General features: G+C 37.6%; 1 protein-coding gene across 1 annotated transcript in view; it reads right to left on the bottom strand.

Annotated features, from left to right (window-relative positions):
• The window catches only part of CDK19 (cyclin dependent kinase 19), a 104536-nt gene extending 96936 nt beyond the window's left edge, over positions 1–7600 (bottom strand). The window contains exons 1-2 of the mRNA XM_029962745.1: positions 7554–7600; positions 2233–2308 (exon numbers count right to left, since the gene is read on the bottom strand). Of these exons, the coding sequence (XP_029818605.1) occupies positions 2233–2308; positions 7554–7600 (123 nt within the window). The remainder of the gene's footprint in view (positions 1–2232; positions 2309–7553) is intronic.
• Positions 7601–18510: the final 10910 nt, after the last annotated feature.

Genomic DNA, 18510 nt, shown 5'->3' with positions numbered 1-18510 from the left:
ATGGTGGTAAGAGAAGTTTCATGGTTCTCAAAGTCCAAAGGAAAGACAGACCAACTAAATTTGCAACGTCAGAAGAGAGGAGCCTTTTGTCTTAGGGAAAGTTAGCCAGTAGATATTATTTTGAGTGTCTAAGAAATAGGACATGCAAAGTGATGGTCTTGGACTGCAAAACTGAACACTTTTTAGTTCAGTAATATATTTCTTGAGCATATTGTAAAGTGTCTTCAGTTTACAGAATTATTAAAATATTCTGAATGCACACCGGTGTCCCTTTCATGTTCTCGGTTTCCAAGGCAGGGTTTGGGTTTGGGGTTGTTTTGCTGCTGGAGAGGGTAGGGGTGGGTTGAATGTCAAGAGAACTACTCATGACATTTTTTAAATGGCCTCTTTCCAGGCTGAAAATCTTTATTTAATCAGTAAACATTACCCTCTTTGTCACCTATCTAAGCCTTTAAATACAAGATAGGTTATTGATGCATTAATTAGAAATCTGCTTCTCTGTATGGAAAATGCATTTGATTCTGGCTTGTTTCTATATGACAAAAAGTTTGTATTTCTTTTTCAACTATTTCAGCTTTACCTTTTTCACATTTCTAATATTTGACCAACCTGAAATTTCACTGAGGCAAATGGTGATTTGCTCCATTAGCTCAGGTTACAGAGTTTCACAATAATGTCTGAAGAAGAGTAAAGTATAATCCAAGAATTACCAGATGAACCATTGAAAGTAATCAAGTAACTTACACAATAGAAATCAAAATTCACAGGCTGTACTGGGCTTTGTACAAAGCTTTACTAATTTTAAAAAATAGTTTTAAAAAAAAAGAAAAACAAGACCAAAATAGTTATGTATCATCAACTTTAAATAATTGGACACTCTCTACTTCCTTACATTGTTGTGTCCAGGTATGACAGAACCAGCTTCATACCACACCACTGTCATGACAACAGGAAAGTTTCCTTCAGACTATTCCATACATTATCTGCATAGGAGCACAATTTAAAACAAAGAACAACGATCCAAGAAACAAAAACCCCTCAATGCTGTCAAAACCGATTTTATAGCAGCAAGAATACAACCTAGTACTGATGTTAAAAGGGGATTTCTTATTTCCTCCAAAGGCAGAAATATTAGCGAGAAAGGTCACTGGGTAAATCCTGTGTAAAGTGACTGACAGCAATGCAGCCACCTCTGAAATCCACAAGTGACCTTGACCTTACAGTGATAAGCACTTTAAAAGGATAGCAGTTTTATCTGTTAAGTCTCTTCATACAGAATTACCGTGGACACTACACTGAACACGATACAGTGGTTTGTTCAGTTCATGGACATCATGCGTTTCTAATGCCTCAAATTGCATTGCACACCTGAATGCTGTGTTTCAATGCAACACGGCTAGATTATAAAAAGCTTTAGGTACAATCCTAACATACATTTCAACAGCTGGCAGCACAGCAACATTAAGACAAGGTAAATATTTAATCAAGCAAGTGCACGTCTTTTGCAATGCAACAAATTCTTGCAAAATTTTACTTGGTACCAGAATTTTGAGAGTAATGCACATTTTCAGATGTAAAATAAAACATTTAAAGATCAAATTCTACCTTCATATACAAACACTTAATTTTTACCAAATTTGAAGAAATGATAGGCAGTAATGTGTTTCAAAGTGCAAAATTTTTGAATCAATTTTTTCTCCTAAGACACATGTAATAAAAATACAATTAAAGTTGGTTTTTATTTTGCTATGACATTTCTCTCTATTTAGCAAAACAAATAAGAAATGAGGAGAACAAACTGTTCTCGGGTGCTAAAGAAGAACAAGCTGCCATTAGTCTGAAATAAATTACAGTTTTAGCAAGTGGACTTGTAATGGTAGCTGTAATCTTTCAGAACCTTTTTCCTTCAAGTCATTTTAAAAATATTCCTTTTTAAAATAAGACTTCATTTAAAAGTTCACATTTATTTCCCTCTGAACATATCAAAGCAGAAGAAACAAATTATACCAGAAAGAGGCCCTACTATTACCTGGAAAGAACACTCCTTTCCACTAAAAAGAAAATTACGACTTAGAAAGCATTTTAAAAAAAAGCTCACATCTGAATAAACTTTCATGTTTGCATACTTTATAGAAAACATTTAGATAATCTTTATGTTACTTAATGCGAGGAAAATTAAATATCTGTTGAGTAATAATGTCAGTAAAAATACTTTCATTTATATACACTTACTGCAATCTCTCTACAGGCCGACATGGAAATCCCTGTACCTTCAATTTGCTTCAGTGCATACTCCTTTTCATCTTTTCTGTACACACATATACACAAAAAGAAAAAAAAAAGAGAAGAGTATGTTTAGCTCTAACTTATATTATACCCATCAATACAAGTTTAATGAAATATTTTAATTTCATCTGGATCAAGAAGTTGAAAAGCCAATCTGCTTTTATGCATAAATTATACTTTGATAATAAAAGCAAGTTTTCTTTTAACAAAGACTTTATAAATCCCAACCAAAAACTTCTGTGTAAAGAAGCTTTGTTAACCTGTATCTATTTCTCTCTGAAAAAAGAGATAATATCTGCAAATAACTGCAAATATATCTACAGAGAATTTTGGAGGACACTTCCTGAAATTCCAGGATAGTGCCTACTACTGTGAAAACACCACACTAGTATCCCATGGAAAATTCCCAAGCAGATAAAGTGTTCCAGTGTGTTTTGGAATTTGGTACAAGAATGATTTCTAAGGAAGCAAGACCAAGCATGTTTAGGCTACAGGCTTGAAGGGCCTCTTTTCCCCAGAGCCTTCTGCAGCTGAAAGTGAAGGAATGGTTTACTTTGAGGTGATATAAATTATTTTGGAACTGGCAAAGATAAATATATTCTCATTCTGCACAGATAGTTTTCTACAGAGAAATGGGAAGGACAGCAACTTAGAACAAGCTTTGCAACTACCCCCAAAACATTCACCCATTCAGACATTCAGATGAAAATCTTAACAGTCAACATAAGATTGGACCCTCCTCTTAATAAACTTTTAATCATCTCTGAAAGTTGAAATGAAATAGCCTCATATCACAGTGTTTTGAAACATAACTTACAAATCTGTACTTGGGGTGAGAGAGGGACACCACCCAAAACTTTTCTAGGCTAAAGAAAGCCTAAAAAGTTACCATTACTAAAATCAGGCCAAATACTGCATTAACAGCTCACGAGAGCTGTTCACCAAGTATTTCAAGAATAACTTCAGAAGCGGGCGTGTCTGCTTCCTAAGCAGAATTCACCAGGATCTACTGACACAATAATTCAGATTCCTTCTTTTTTCCCTGCTGAGCAGCTTTTTATTTTCATGAATTAGTCATTTAGAAGAGCTCAGCTCAAGATGCAGAACCAAGAAATGTGTAACTTCACAGGTAATAAGATCATACCTTATCTAAAAGAAATTGCTTTTGATTTCATTAATTAGTCCAAATTTTAAAGAGTAAATAATAACTGCCCATTCCCTCTTATACATGGTTCTGCTATCTACGCAGAAGATTTACATACACTGCAAAGTATTAACTCCATAACTGAGATCACTTACTGAGACCGTGAAGACAAGATTATATTGTCTACAGAACCAAAACCATCTCTGGACATTTAAAACTGATCATGGCTTTTAAACTATGGTCATGTTTAAGCTATGCAGCACAGAACAATCCCATGCACAACTATCAGCTAGAATCCCAAGGCAATGTAGTCACTACTGCACTGCATTATATACTTCTTCTGGCACATCTGCTTACCTGGGCACAGGACCCCACTGATACAGCTACCCTTGAACTAGTTCTACCGATGCAAAGCATTGCATCCAGTTACTCAGACCTTCACAGATCGAAGGTCACTGTAGAGATTGAGCTTGGCACGCGCTGCCCTCAACAGCATTGCTCAGCACCACTGCCACTGCCAGCCCGTCAGAGCTTGACAGGCAGCCACTCCAGGCAGGTTTTTAAGATGCAAACAAGAAATTACAAAAGATGTTAAAACAAAAACCCAAAAACCAAACAATCCAACAACTTAAGGTATTATGGCATATGGAAAAAGAAGGCAGACTTACTGAGTTGATAGTTCTAGAACACTAGGTTTTGTGACCAATGAGCAAAAATAGGAATAGTTAAATACTTAGCTAAAATAAATAGGTGTCAAGGATAAAGAACTTCAAAGATATAATATTCTAGATCTGACAAAATGTATTAATTTTCTTTTTTTTACCACCAGCTCTGGAATCATAAACACAGCTTCCTTTAAATACCATTCACTTGCTCCAGCAGAAATGCAAGGCTATATGAATGCTTTTCCAAAGTTAACTGTTCTTATTACGCAGACATAATAGCTGATTAAAGCACTTTCCAAAAGTGGTGTTTCAGCTAACAATATTTCCCATTCAATAGTAATCTCAAGATATTTTGAGAAAGAAAGAAATATATTCAAAACTTCAATACCAAGTCAGCCAATGCAATCTGATGAAACACACAATTCTGGTTATTCAATAACGTGTCCAAAAAAAAAAAAACCAACCATAGGTACTTTATTAGCCATTTGCCCACTTGTAAGAATTCAATAAATAATATCAAATGGTGTGTGTGATAGGTAAGTATACTGTTCACTCCCTAAAGACCTATTTTCTTATGAAACACTTGAGACGGGGAAGTTTTTCTATTTCGTGTTGAAGGAAAACTCTAGTGAATTCTGAACACGTTTCAAGAAATTATACAGCATTACACAGCATGAAAGTTTTCATAAATCCATTTCTGACAGATCCTATATCAATACATTTTTTTACTGAAGTGAAGCAAGCATGATTAAGTTTGAAAACCAAATCCAAACAACAACAAACCACATAGCTCCGGTCTGAGGCAAAAGACCAGCCATGCTGGTAACAGCCAAGCAGAAGCAAGGTCTCTGTAACCATTTTCATATGGTCCACAGAAACACTGGCTTGGGAACAGGTCAACTAACTTGAAGGTCCTGCTGTGTGGGGGTTTGTCTGAGGGCGGGGAGCAAGTGACACAGACCAAGACCATAGACTACTCTGAGCAAAAAATATAGCAAAGGAGAACTGAAAGGGAACTCCGTACCTTAAAAGGTTGTGACTTAAATTTTATTAAAGCTTTTCAAAACTGATGCAGAAGAACTTGCCTGACAAAACAAGTACCATGTCACACCACCACTAGGTTTCTCTACACTTCCAAGTCCCCTTTCCAAAACTAGGGGTTAAACATTAAAATCAACATGGCTTCTAGTTTCAGAAGCATTACAACTCATGCTATTTTAAAAGGGATTAACTTTTTATGAAAATGAAAACTGCTGATATGAGATATTGCCCTCCTGAAAACTTCCCATCTCTGTATTTCAGGTTGCTGTAGGCAGCATCCAAATGCAAGGGTCCTCATGCATATCAGCAATTATTGAGAACATCCCTCCATTATAAAAACTTGGTCTTCGAGATTAAGCTTTTCTCCCTCACGAATAAATATCCAACTCTGCAATCCCTAAAGTTAATGTTAACATTTTAATTTGTACAATACAAAGCAAAACCCTCTCTCTCTTCCCCCCAAAAATTGTACTCAGGGGTTTATGTCCAGCTGCAGTATTCAAAATGGAAAATGAAAATATGATTACTGCTTCTTCTGGGTAACACTTTCAGTTGCCATTTTCCAAATGCTTTGGAAACAACAAAGTATCAAATTCACTTTAGAAGAATGCAGTTCAGAAGATTTAGAGTAATTACATTTCAAAGGAGCTAAACTGTCTTAACTATGGCAATTGTACTTCAGAGACCTCCCATCATATGAGAAACTACTCGACAAACAAGTCAGTGGAAAACTAGAAACAACTTGCCCAAGACCATAAGAAAAATAGGAGGATTTGAAAATAGCACATGGTTCAAACTATTGTTTTATCCCTATTATTCAAATTTTAAAACTTTCCATGATGGTTCCTCTTGAATTCACAAATAATTTAACATAAATCCAACTTGAGAATTAATTATCCACATCAAGGAACTAGCATGAAAGACTTCAATCACTCTGAAGTTACAACTGTGACTATCACATAAGTTAATACAGATATTATCATTACTGTATATACTAATAATAACTGTCTTAAATTAAGTGCACAATACCCTAATTAAATAATAATTAAAGTGCACATTTTCTTAAACAAAAAGGCGTACCATAAAAACATTCCAACACTTAGCTAAAAAAAAAAAGTAATAGAAAACAACAACAATTCACCCTTGTGACAACACTAATGGAATTCAAGCATTTGTGACTTTGTAGGACAAAGGCTGGGAACACTATGGAGTTCAGTGTCCTTCACAGTACTGCCTGGAACACAATGTCCATACAGGTATCTGGTTACGCTCTGATCACTTTGTTTAACTGCTGCTAGGCAGCATAAAGTTAATCACTCAGCAGCAGATCATAGTGAGTTGCAAACTTCCCCCCATCAAGAACAGGCAAAACCATGACATTGAAGCACAACTGGAAGCCAACTGAAAAACTCATCTGGAACGTGGCAGCCAAGCCACTAAACTGATCGTGTTCAGCACTGGTTACCTTTTGCAAGCTGCTCATAGATTTAATCCTATACATAGCACATGGCCATAGCCCTTTACAAAGGTAACAGAACCAAAAAATGTGTCTATGACTGATTGGAAAAAGGGACCAAAATCCTTCCCGAAAAGTGATGAATTCTTACACTTTAGTGTTTTTTTATGCATATAGAAATAGTCATTAAGCCAAAAGAACGACAAGATCAAAAAAATTCCCATATGGTGTCACTGAGGTGCATGTTCAACAGACTAGGAAAGTAATTTTCTTTTACTATTATCCTCCAACTGTATCAAGCCTTATCCAGTCAGCAATTCAGCCAACTCCTTTTCATCCACACAGCAACCAGCCACAAATGGTAGAAGCTGTGAATCTGTAGGTTGATCTTAATTTATTTCCAGCCAACAGTATACATGCTGAACTTCAATGCATTTACATTAGTTCGTTTTGAGAGACAGATAAGAAACTCAAAATATAAAACAGTTAGGATGGTAAGCAAAAATTTAAAAGAAATCCACCACCACATGAGTTCTTTAAAAGCACTGATAAGATTTTTCTGTTATTAAAAAAATATGCCTTTTCCCAGCTATGATTTCACTAGACTGGGAGTGAGGAGTAGAGGTCTCTTAATATCAATGTGAGAAGACTGGGGCTATTCCAGCACCATTACACATAAGCTAACTATATCCTCTTCCCTTTATTCCAGTAGTTTCTAATTCAGAAAATTGAAGGCAAATCTTTGTAGAATAGATACCTTCTAATTGTTAACAACAATTACAGACTATTTCACATTACAGCCACAGATAGATCTTTAAGATCTCTGTAATAACAGACCACTGGAAATTTTACTAACCTTAACCTTACTAAAATTTAGCCTTTACCCTATAATAATAAAACTTTGAATTTGTACAGAAAGAGAGTACAACTTCAATCACTGCCACCCTCACTCCAAACTTACTGATGAAGATTCACAGAGACCTCAACCAGTTGCAGGGTTGCTGCCATTGCTAAAATAAGACTGGCTCCAAAGTATCTTGAGTTACTGAGAACTGTGAATTTCATACAAGTAAATTTATGACAGATTGGGCTAAGTGGACTTGACAGCCTGTTTGTAAAGGTAAAAACTAAAGTCTTCCCATTAAATCTTGACAGCTATAAAATTATTCTGCTGCTCCAGATAATTTCTTCCAGCATTTGCTGTATTACAGCAGGGGATAGAGCTGTACCTGATTTTATTTCTTTACAGACAGGTTTGATTGCAATAATGAATAGACTTAGGAAATACCTTCATTCCAGAAAGGATACTGCATGTGAGGAGTTGCTACCTTAAAACAAGGAACAGCAGCAGCGATGAGGAAAATACCTCTGAAATAAAGATGAATTATGTACCAAGGCCACAGACACAGGGTCCTTTAGATTATGCCAAAAAAGAATCTGCTGTTTGCTTCATAAAATCACGTAAGAAGAATACTTGCAAATAACATTAAATGTGAAGAACATTAGCTATCTGGTTTTGGAATTTTGTAACCATAGGTCCTGAAGTCAGGACTATACAGTCCAGCTTAACATGCATTATGTCCCTTTCTCTGTAATGCTAAATCTGGCTAAATACTGCAACTTTATTTCTTTGGGATCTTTTTGGCAAGAACATATCTGTAACACCAGATGTAGATTTTTTTTCTAAATTCTTATACTAGGTTCAGCTATAGCAGAATAAACAAAATTATCAACTCAATGTAAAACCTATTAGAAAGACAATGGCCTAAAAGCTGCAGTTACTCAGTTTTCCTTTTATGGCCCATGACACAATCAAGCACTTCTCCCAGCGCACCTGAAAGCCCAGATTTATCAGAGACATATTACAAATCTTCTCTTCTTCTTTTCCTTCAGACTTCCTAGTTCAAGCCATCTACAGTAAAATTTTCAATTCTCAGAGCTAGACCTACACAAAAGCTTACTAACACAATGTGGATGTAATTCTTAAATAACTAAATTAGCCTTTAGATACAAATGCTGCAACCTAGATCATGAGTAAGAAGCAAGATCCAAATTCTGTATATGCAGTGTGAGACAACACATTTGTTACAGTTGGAAAGTTGCAAAGTTGAAAAAACACCCACACAAGAAGGTATAAAGACCAGAATGAAACTTCATGAAGTTACCACAAGGCCTAATTTCACTCTGAAACATAAAAAAAAAAAAATTTAAAAAATCATAATTTTTTATGTTTTTTTGGGATGAAGACTCTCCATTTACCTCACTTCAGTGTCAGGGGATTAGGATTTCACAAGTTTAGATGCCCTTATTCCAGCCATTAAGATAGTCTTGCTACTTCTCAACAACAAGCAAGGCCTTTAGTCAGCAATCATCACACCTGTTCTGGGGAAAGGGAGCCATGTTCTGCTTCCTTTAAACTTTAAAACTTCATGTCCCATAGTCAGAATAGGCTTCTCTCACACTCTTTCTGGGGTTTAAGAGCACTTCTTGGATGAAGTTTTATGCTGGTTTTTTCCCTACCACTGAAGTCATGCTGAAGGTAGAATAAATGGCATTCAACTTGTAACAGTCTCTTTGTTGTTCTGAACTGAAGGTCAAATTAAATTTGGCAATTTGTCTACCCCTGTTTCTCATTTGGAGCATGACAGACCTGGGCAAAGGAACAACTGGTTATCTGGTACAATGACTGGTTTTAATCAAAAGATATGAACAAAACTTTGAAGTCTACGAGGCCCAGGAAAACAGGGCAACAACTGATACAGAAACTCTGTTTCAGGAATAGAAACATTTGAAGACATGGGTGACACCCACTCTAAACTGCACTAGTGACAATGAACCAAAAGAACGAACACTGCATTTTCTAATGTGCAAAGTGTTAAATCTTAGCATGAACCTGTGATAAATCATAGAGTATTAACACAGGTGAGAATTTTCTCTAAACACCTTTGAATTTGCAAAATTCATGAGCCATAAGATAAGAGGCGTCTCCTCAAAACAAGCTACTTGGGAGTCAAACAGTTAATCTCATGCTGCTAGAAATGTCATCCAGGAGCGGCCTTTGCATCATCAGATCTCTTCAGGCTCTCAGACTCCACATCATTACCAATGAGGTGGGAGAGTCAAGGAAAATTGCAGTCAAAGCAGAATCCCAGCATTACCTGTGTGAATGCTTCCAAGTGCTCTAATAAAGACAGCAAAAGAAAGGAGGAACAGAAAGGCAGAAAACCTTCTGGCCACATAAAAAGAATTGATTCTTCCTGCAACTAATGCATGAGGAAACCAGACACATTGCTTCAAAATACAGCTCTGGATGTAGTTTCCATTCCAGCAGATCTAGCTTCTGCCTCCAAGTCAATTGCCTATAACACTTATTTTCACTTAGCTGCAAAAAGAAATCAATGGCATCTTCTACTTAAGTCAGCACAGAGTGAACAAAAAAATAATCATACCGCACAAGAGGCTCAGTTTATGGGAACACATTTAAAGCCATACTGTCCGAGGCTTTCCCCAATTCATATCTGTGCTCTTATTTAGCCCAGAACCCTTATACTTAAGTGAGCCATCTGACACTGCCAGCACACACAGGAAGCTACAGCCATTGCTTTGCCTATTGAAAAGCCTAACCACAGTGTGGTTTCACCTACCAGATGAACAACTCTAGAATACTCCAGGATCATTAACTTTGTAGAAAACAGATGACAACCGAGGCAGAAACATGCAGTTATACAGTGACCTCATCAGAAAATATTTTTTTTAAGATTGCTAATCCTAGGAAAGACAGAAGCAAACATGAATAATGCTCTTCAGAGATCCACTATTACAGTAATCCCAGCTCCTCCAATCTTTCTCACAACCAGAAAAGTCAGTTCTGCTTCTGAATAAAGTAAAATTAAATACATAAAAAACCCCACACCAACCAAAAAACCCAACCTACACTTACAGACATGCATTTTGAAAAGGTCAGTTAACACTATCTCTACAATATTCCTTCCCTTTCAGTCTTATTAGATACACCAATATTTCATAAGCTCTCAAAAAAAACCCACTGCTAAATGAAAGGTTGTGCTCCCACAGAAAAGTTTAAGAAAATATTAATAAAAAAATTCAGATAGAGAAGTTAAGTATCAGTTGATTTAAAGACTCTCAGGATTTTGTTAACAGAAGCTAATCTTTATTTAAAATATATCTGCACATTTTTCTTGAATCTGTTGAGATAGTGAACTTCACAAGAGGTATAATAATTTCTAATATCATCACAACTAGCATTGTTATCTGTCAGTCATCTACCTTATAGTCAAGTGAACCATGTAAACCAAGCCGTCAGAGCTGGGAGGTCTTTAATAAACCTAAATTATTTAGATAACATGAAACTCATAAGTCAAGTCAAAACAATAAACTTCTTGTATTTGCTACACAAGTAGAAACTGTTCTTCATTTCCTAAAGTCACTTATTGAGTTAGCCAATTTATTCTAAAAGCAGTTGTCCTGGACCAGTTTCAGCATTCCTTCAGGCAAACACGCTGTTATTGAAACAAATAAATCTTTTTTAAGTTCTAACACTTTATTTCAGTAAAAAAAGAAAAAGAAACATTGCAGCCTATGTCAGCTCTCAAATGCCACCAAAGAAGCTCGAGAAATGACGTATCTTTGGAAGCAGAATGTAAGAGTTGCCAATCACTTATGCTAGCAATCCCTTCCCTTCCGATCACACATACAGACCATTCCTTCTCCTGAACTGAACATAAAGCAGCAGCCAGTACATGCAAACAACATAGAATTCACTAATTAAATGCAGAGGAGAAAGACTGGTCAGAAGGCACCTACGCAAATCATGAGCTTGATTAAGGTCACAGAATCATAGAATCAGCTGGGTTGGAAGGGACCTCCGAGATCATTGAGTCCAACCCTTGATCCAACACTGTGGTTACTAGACCATGGCACTAAGTGCCACATCCAGCCTCATCTTAAAAACCTCCAGGGACGGAGAATCCACCACTTCCCTGGGCAGCCCATTCCAATGCCTAATTACCCTTTCTGTAAAGAATTTCTTCCTAATATCTAACCTAAACCTCCCCTAGCACAGCTTAAGACCATGCCCTCTTGTTTTAGTGATAGTTGCCTGGGAGAAGCAAAGAAGCCATTTCAGTAGGTATTTTCAAAACATGTAGGGAAATTTAATGTTACTGATAAATCTCTAGTGCAATTTGGTTAGGACATTCTACAGAAATTCTGGTTACTTGTGCAAACATCGGTAGTGTTATGAATCATGGCAATTTCTGGGGCTTGGGGCTTTCGCTGATTTTTTGGTTTCTTTTTAAATCATGTATGATGTGAAAATACCCATGTTGAAAATAAATTTATGAAAGAAACTTCTATATTTCTACCTACAATATAACAGATTAGACTGGATGACCCAGAAATACACCAACATATTAAATTTCTATGTCAAGTAGTTTGCAAGAGAAGTATTTAGTTTCTGACCTAGCCTCTGTTCTACCATGCTTTGCCAGGTGGGGGGGCAAAAAGGAATCTCTTTTTCCCCCCCTCAAGCTCTTACTTCCTTTTCCTGCAGCACTACTAGAAAACTCTTAACCCTCTCAGTAACACAAAATTTCTTATCCTCTTCATTTCTTTAGAAAATAAACACCACTAAACTCTGAGAGGTTTTTCTTCACAGCTTATTATGAGCTAATTTATGTATGACTCTTCCTCCGCAAGCTTGGCAAAAATCTTCATGTCTTCCTCTAAAACACAACCTCTGCTACATCTCATTCACCCCCTTTCTTCCTCAAGCTCCTACCACCACCTTTTCGCTTGCCACAGTAGCAAACAAAACATCAGCTGAATGCAATTTGCTTTCTGAAAGGCAATGATGGGCTGTACAGCTCATTTCTGCACTTAAATTTCAGGGTGAGTAACAGAAGAAAGGACAAAATAGCCATGGGAGAGACCATATGCAAGAGTCTGTGGGAAGCATTAAAACCTACTCATCTCCACTTGCACTATCTCTTGGGCAGGAAGCAAGGCCATGGTATAGTTGCACCAGCAGCTTTCAGTAAGGCATAGTTATGAACTACTAATTATCTCTTCCCAGTTTGGGGACTTTTCTATTATAATGCCTTACAGGCAACTAGTTAGACAGGTTTGGTTTAGTTCTGCTGCTTCTCCTCACACATAGAAAGAGCATTCAGTGGTAATAAGTATTTTCATACAGACAAATACAGTATTTAGGTCTACTTAGCTTTTGAGAGATTATAGCGAGGCATAAACACCTTCAGCACAAAAACCTTGAGCTGTTTTATACTTTCAAGATAAAGAGTTTCATCAGGGAAAAGAAAAAAAGAAAGTGGGAAGCAAACCACAGCCTTTCAGTACCATAACTGATAAGAGATTTTGCTGCAGAGAGGTAATTGTTCAGGATCAAATACATTGTGTTCTGACTTTAGTCAATAATTCTGTGATTTAGCCTCTATCAGGTTTACATTAGTAAACAGTAATTGCAGCTGAACACTCACATTACTTACATTTGAGACAACGTCAAATAGAGGAAATAAGACATAAATACATAAACTATTATAGACCCTTAATATCTTACAAGTATGAACTCGCATCACTACATAATATTCCAGTTTCACATTCAAGAGAGTATAATCCTTGCCATATCAATGAGTTTCCTCCCTCCTAACAGCAAACGTAACTGCAGTACTCATGTCCTCATTCCCCTGTGATTTTACCACCAACATTGTTCATTTCTACCATTTAATCAACTTGAATGCAAGTTTCCTCTCCTGACACACGTCTGCTATTTAAGTTTTTAAGCAATTTAAGTTTTACAGAAGAACAATGTGGGGAGAACAGTAAACAAAACAATTGCTACATGAATACTGATTTAAGAGATCGAGTGGATTACTTTTGCTGCTTCTACACTTAAAGTTTTCTAACACCACAGTGATCTGAGTCATAAGTGTGACTGGATTCAACATCTGAACAACATAATGATATTAGCAGAAACCACAAATACAGCGAGTTGCCCCAGAAGAAATTCTGCTCTTCCAAGGGAGCCATGCCTCACAGCAGGCTATTTTTTTTCTCTCTTAATCAATATTTTCCTGACTTCTGCTTCAAACGAATAAGATTCATCAAGTAAAAAAACTAAACCAAAAAAGCTTACAGAGCCAGAACCACAAGCAGCATTTCTATGTTAGATTATATACTTGTCTTGGCTATGTAATTCATCCTTCTTTCTCTTCCAATGCCCTGCCTTTCAATGAACAGTTTGGGTAGGAAGGAATTTAAAATATCTAGTTCCCACTGCCCTGCCATGTGCAGAGACACCTTTCACTAGACCAGGGCTCAAAGCCCCATCCAACCTGACCTTGAACACTGTCAAAAATGGGGCACTCGACTTTTATGTGGACTCGGAAGCTGTAAGTTAAGAACTTTACATCAATGACACTGCACACCAGCATCACTCCAAGGAGGAAAACAGACTATCCTCCTCAGTTACAAACTTCCAGTACTGAAAAATAGGGCAGAGAGGAGGGAAAGAATATTTCATTTGTCTTCCCCTTCCTATGCCTGTATGCCATATTTTTGGACTTGAGTCACTGTTACCCAATTTCCAAAAGGGGATTCCATATTAGGCAGCCAAAGTGAAGCCTGTTTTATACCAACTGTATTGTTAATGTACCTGCAACTGTCAAACAATAAAGTAACCTGCCAAGTTACTAACAGTGGCTTTTTCTTTTTTTTTTAAAAAAGTATATTACTACAGTAGCATTTAAATCTATACACTTTGTTCAGCTGATACATTGTACAGTGTAGTGCCAAACCTTTCATACTTGCCAAAGAGTAACATGGCAAAAGGGTCTGCCAGGGCAGCACCAGCTACTGAGCAGGTGGTGAGCCTGGGAACTGCCCAGGGTACAAATCCTGCCCCTTCTGCTGCCATCATTCTGAAAGCTGATCACTCCATATTTCTGTCATTCCCCCCATAACAAGATTAAAAAGCACATACTTGCTTTTTGAAAGGTGTTTTGAAACGTACAGATTAAAATAAAATTACAAATATTTTTTCTTTCCAAGTAGCTATACAAGTAATATTTTTAATAACCTCTGTTGCCCAAACCCAGGAAGCGAGTCAAAGAAAAATAAAATAACTATAGATTGAGAGAAAGCTGGCTCCTTTAAACTCTTTGTTTAAAGGTAAGCAGAAGCAGCAATAACCGGAACGGTTTTATTCACATGAAGATTTCAGCTTTTGCAAGTGTTGCATCTCCTGTCACTGCTATAGAACGAGGAACAGAGTGGCCTATTTTCTACTTGACTCATGCATCCCACTATTCCTTGCACTCCTGACAAACCAACAGTGGTATCTTTTAAGCTTGCTGACTCATGTATATGTCCTCCTGCAGGTGAACTGACATCCTGGTGTAGGAACAGAAATACTTTGCAGTAGCCTGGACCTAAAGACTGATCATTCTGAAAGAGTAAAATGAAATAATTTAGCCATATACAACAAACTGCAGAATTTCCAAACCTTGTTTCATCTTCAAAATTGCCCCTTGTATGCAAAGGAGATACAGGAAGTGAAAATAACTACGAACAATACTGTAGCTTAAACTGTGATCAAAGAAGTGGCAAGGAACATAACAAGGAGAGGTAAGGCGTGAAACAAAACCACATTTTCCTAACCATAACTGGAAAAACTGCATTCTTTGTTTTACCAGGCAGACATGGATATGTCCAAAAAAACAGCTAAGAACTTGACATTGACAACAGAACTGGAATCATGAGTGTTATATCACAATTTACACCCTCAAAGCCACTGGTCCAGTTCTAGTGTACACTGAAATAAACCATTAGACAGCTTATATAAATACCTATTTTCTACCCCTTCCAGACTGCAAAGATATTAATGAAAGTTTCATAAACCCGGGTGCCTAATTTAGCTAAATGTATAACACAGGTAGTACCTCTAGACCTCATCAGACCACACAAACACTACTGAAGTAAACAGAAGCTGCAGGTCCTCAATGTCTTTAAAAACTTGTTCCTGCAGTGCATGGAAATGTCACACCAACATTGTTCCAATCTGACTGTCTATTTGAAAAAAAAAAAAAAACTTTCATAGAAATCAGTCAGCTCACTAGAAATGTGTCCAAATGATATTCTACTCCAGGCTGAAAAAGCCAAACTAAGCTGTTACTTTGTCAAAAAACTGCTTTATGCCCAAACCATTAATGGAAATCTAAGCAATGCAACCGCTTTTTTTACAAGCATTTTATCAAACAGCTTGCCAAGCTCCATATAAACACATTTTACTATTTCATAAACTTTATAGGCCAAGTTTTTGAAATGTGAAGTGACAGGCTCTCAGCGGAATTTCTGCAGAGCTACAAGGTTTTTATTGCCCTCAGGCCCCCGAGACTGCAAATTGACTATATGAATCAAGTAGCCAGAATCTCTACCTTTTATACAGGACTGCCTTGCAAATTGGAAATACTGAAACAGCCTCTATGACCAGCCACAGAAGAATTCCTTTACACGAGGCTCAAAATGCCTCAGTGATCAGCACACAATAAGTATGCACCACTGCTAGGTTTCTGTTGCCAACAGTGGAAGAAGTTTCTCTCTGTCATTAAAGACCCCTTAAAGTTAAGAACTAATGCTAAATATCCCCCAACTCACAGATATACTTTAGCTAGGTATTTACATAAGGAAATCATCTTATCTTCATGACTCTGGTTGTTTTCTAATTTTTTTTTCTAACTTGTTCACATCCTACTTTCATCCAAGGTCCTAAAGTTACACAAAAGCAACTAAGAGTGAACTCACTAATGCCCTAAAAAAGAAAACAAAACAAACTAACAAACAAAAAGAATAAGCCAGTTTCCAAGCTCCATGAAGTAAAGCTTCAGTTTTTACTTTAATGAGTGTTTAATGAGTACAGTTGAACGTGTGCCATATCAATCTATTGGACAGCACTGAAACTTTGCACTTCCGTTTACACGTTACCTTTCTTAACGGCTCAAGGTCTCCCTTTGATTACTCCCAGCTCTGACACATAAGCTATCTTTTTATCATGTTTACTTCTGCTTTACTACTCTCCATTTGCATTTGTAACACTATTACTACTGTAGGCATTTTGAAGATACGTCCTCTATGGTGCCTTGTAGCACCCATGTAACTCCTGTGATGGTCTTCCATTGCACATGATGGAAATCAAACCAGTAAGTCAGAAACAGACATCAACGTTCTTTTTTTTTTTTTTTCATAAAACAGTAAACCCACAGCTCTGCCTTTTTTATGCTGTTCTTACAAGGAGTAATTCTAGGATTACAATATCAAAGAACAGCAAAAAACAGTTAACTAGCATTTTTGGTGGTTTTATTATCGCTTCCTTTCATATATCTAATATATAGAGATAATAAATTAATTAAAACTTTAAAAAAATAGAGAAAACCATGACCACTTAACCCAAAAATATCGGAAGAGTTCAGTGGCAGCTCTAATACCTGGAAAAGCTTTAATATTTCCTTTTCAAGTTAGCTAAGGTTATTCCTAAGGTTGCAGAGCAAGAATCAGAGCTCATTTCCTGGTATTTAATCCTCCACTGGAATTAGTGTGCTACCTTTCAGTTATTAATCACTTTGATACTACAGCCTTTTAACTCAGAGTTTAAATTGTCGTTGCGCATGAATGCAATTTACTCCTACAGAAAAATCCCTGAACTTCTCTACTAATCTAAAGCAGCAGCGTTCCATTAACCAATTCCAAAATTTTATTTAAAAGTTGTCATTTTTCCACATTCAGTCTCTTCTTTTTCAAAGTTTCAGTTGGCTATAATGGAAGTCTTTAGCCTTTAGCTTTCTGATAGAAAGGGATCACCTCTAATTTGCAAGTACATTTTATTGAACTTTACAGTATGTTCAGAACACTTCTGCAAACACAGCCTGTGCACTAGTCACACTGCACAGTGAAAAAGGGCTTAATGGCTCTTCTGAAAGCAAAGGGTTGTATTTGGAACCCACATCTGGGCAAGAGCCTTGCTCAAACCCCAGGACTGCTCCCCTTCAACAACTGCACACCAGCCAAGCAATCCCAAATTGCAATCTGAGCTCCCCATCGCTTTCTCAACCACAGTACATGGAAGTGCATCCATGCAATGTCTACCCCATGGTGCCAGCTCTCTCTTCCCCAGGGAAGGGAAGGAACCCTTGCTTAGCCAACATATGTGGACTTAATGGCTAAATGATCTCTTTGGATCTCGCCACCAGCAAGGTGTTTGGGGACAAGTGTATCGTGCTCTCTCATGGGAAACTGATGGAGACACACCTCCTACACACCTGTGTGTAGGCTACTGGGCAGAAGCTGCCAGTTCTGCCGGCAAGGAGTGTCCCAGACACGCCATCAAGCCAAGCCTGTCCGACTTTGGCTTCAGCGGGGTAGCGGGGGCTGGGACCAGACCAGGGACCAACACACGCCCCGGGAGCTTCCCGGGCCGCTCGGGCGGGAGCATCCGGGGAGTGGCAGTCGGTAGCCAGGTGCTCCTTGCATCAAACTTGCTCGCTTCCCAAGCCCCTGCGAGTTCTCGAAGCAGAACGTCAAAGCACGAACGCGGTCACACAAAAGATGAAAGGTAGCGACTTGAAACACGGCGTAAAAATCCAAAGACGACCCCAGGGCACAGCCTGCTCTCACCGCACCACCAGGGATGGAGTGGGAGCGGGGACAGAGCAGGACGAGGTTTATGTTGGACATTCAGAATAATTTCTTCACAGGAAGCGTGATTAGACATTGGAATGGACTGCCCTGGGAGGTGGTGGAGTCACGGTCCCCGGAGATGTTTAAGGAAAGACTGGACATGACACTCAGTATCGTGGTCTAGTTGACAAGGTGGTGTTCGGTCATAGGTT

This window comes from Manacus vitellinus, unplaced genomic scaffold (genome assembly GCF_001715985.3).
Source record: "Manacus vitellinus isolate BGI_N305 unplaced genomic scaffold, ASM171598v3 scaffold_4_pilon, whole genome shotgun sequence".
Classification (NCBI taxonomy): domain Eukaryota; kingdom Metazoa; phylum Chordata; class Aves; order Passeriformes; family Pipridae; genus Manacus; species Manacus vitellinus.
Note: the sequence above shows the minus strand (reverse complement) of the source record. Positions and strands in the feature narration are given on the sequence as shown.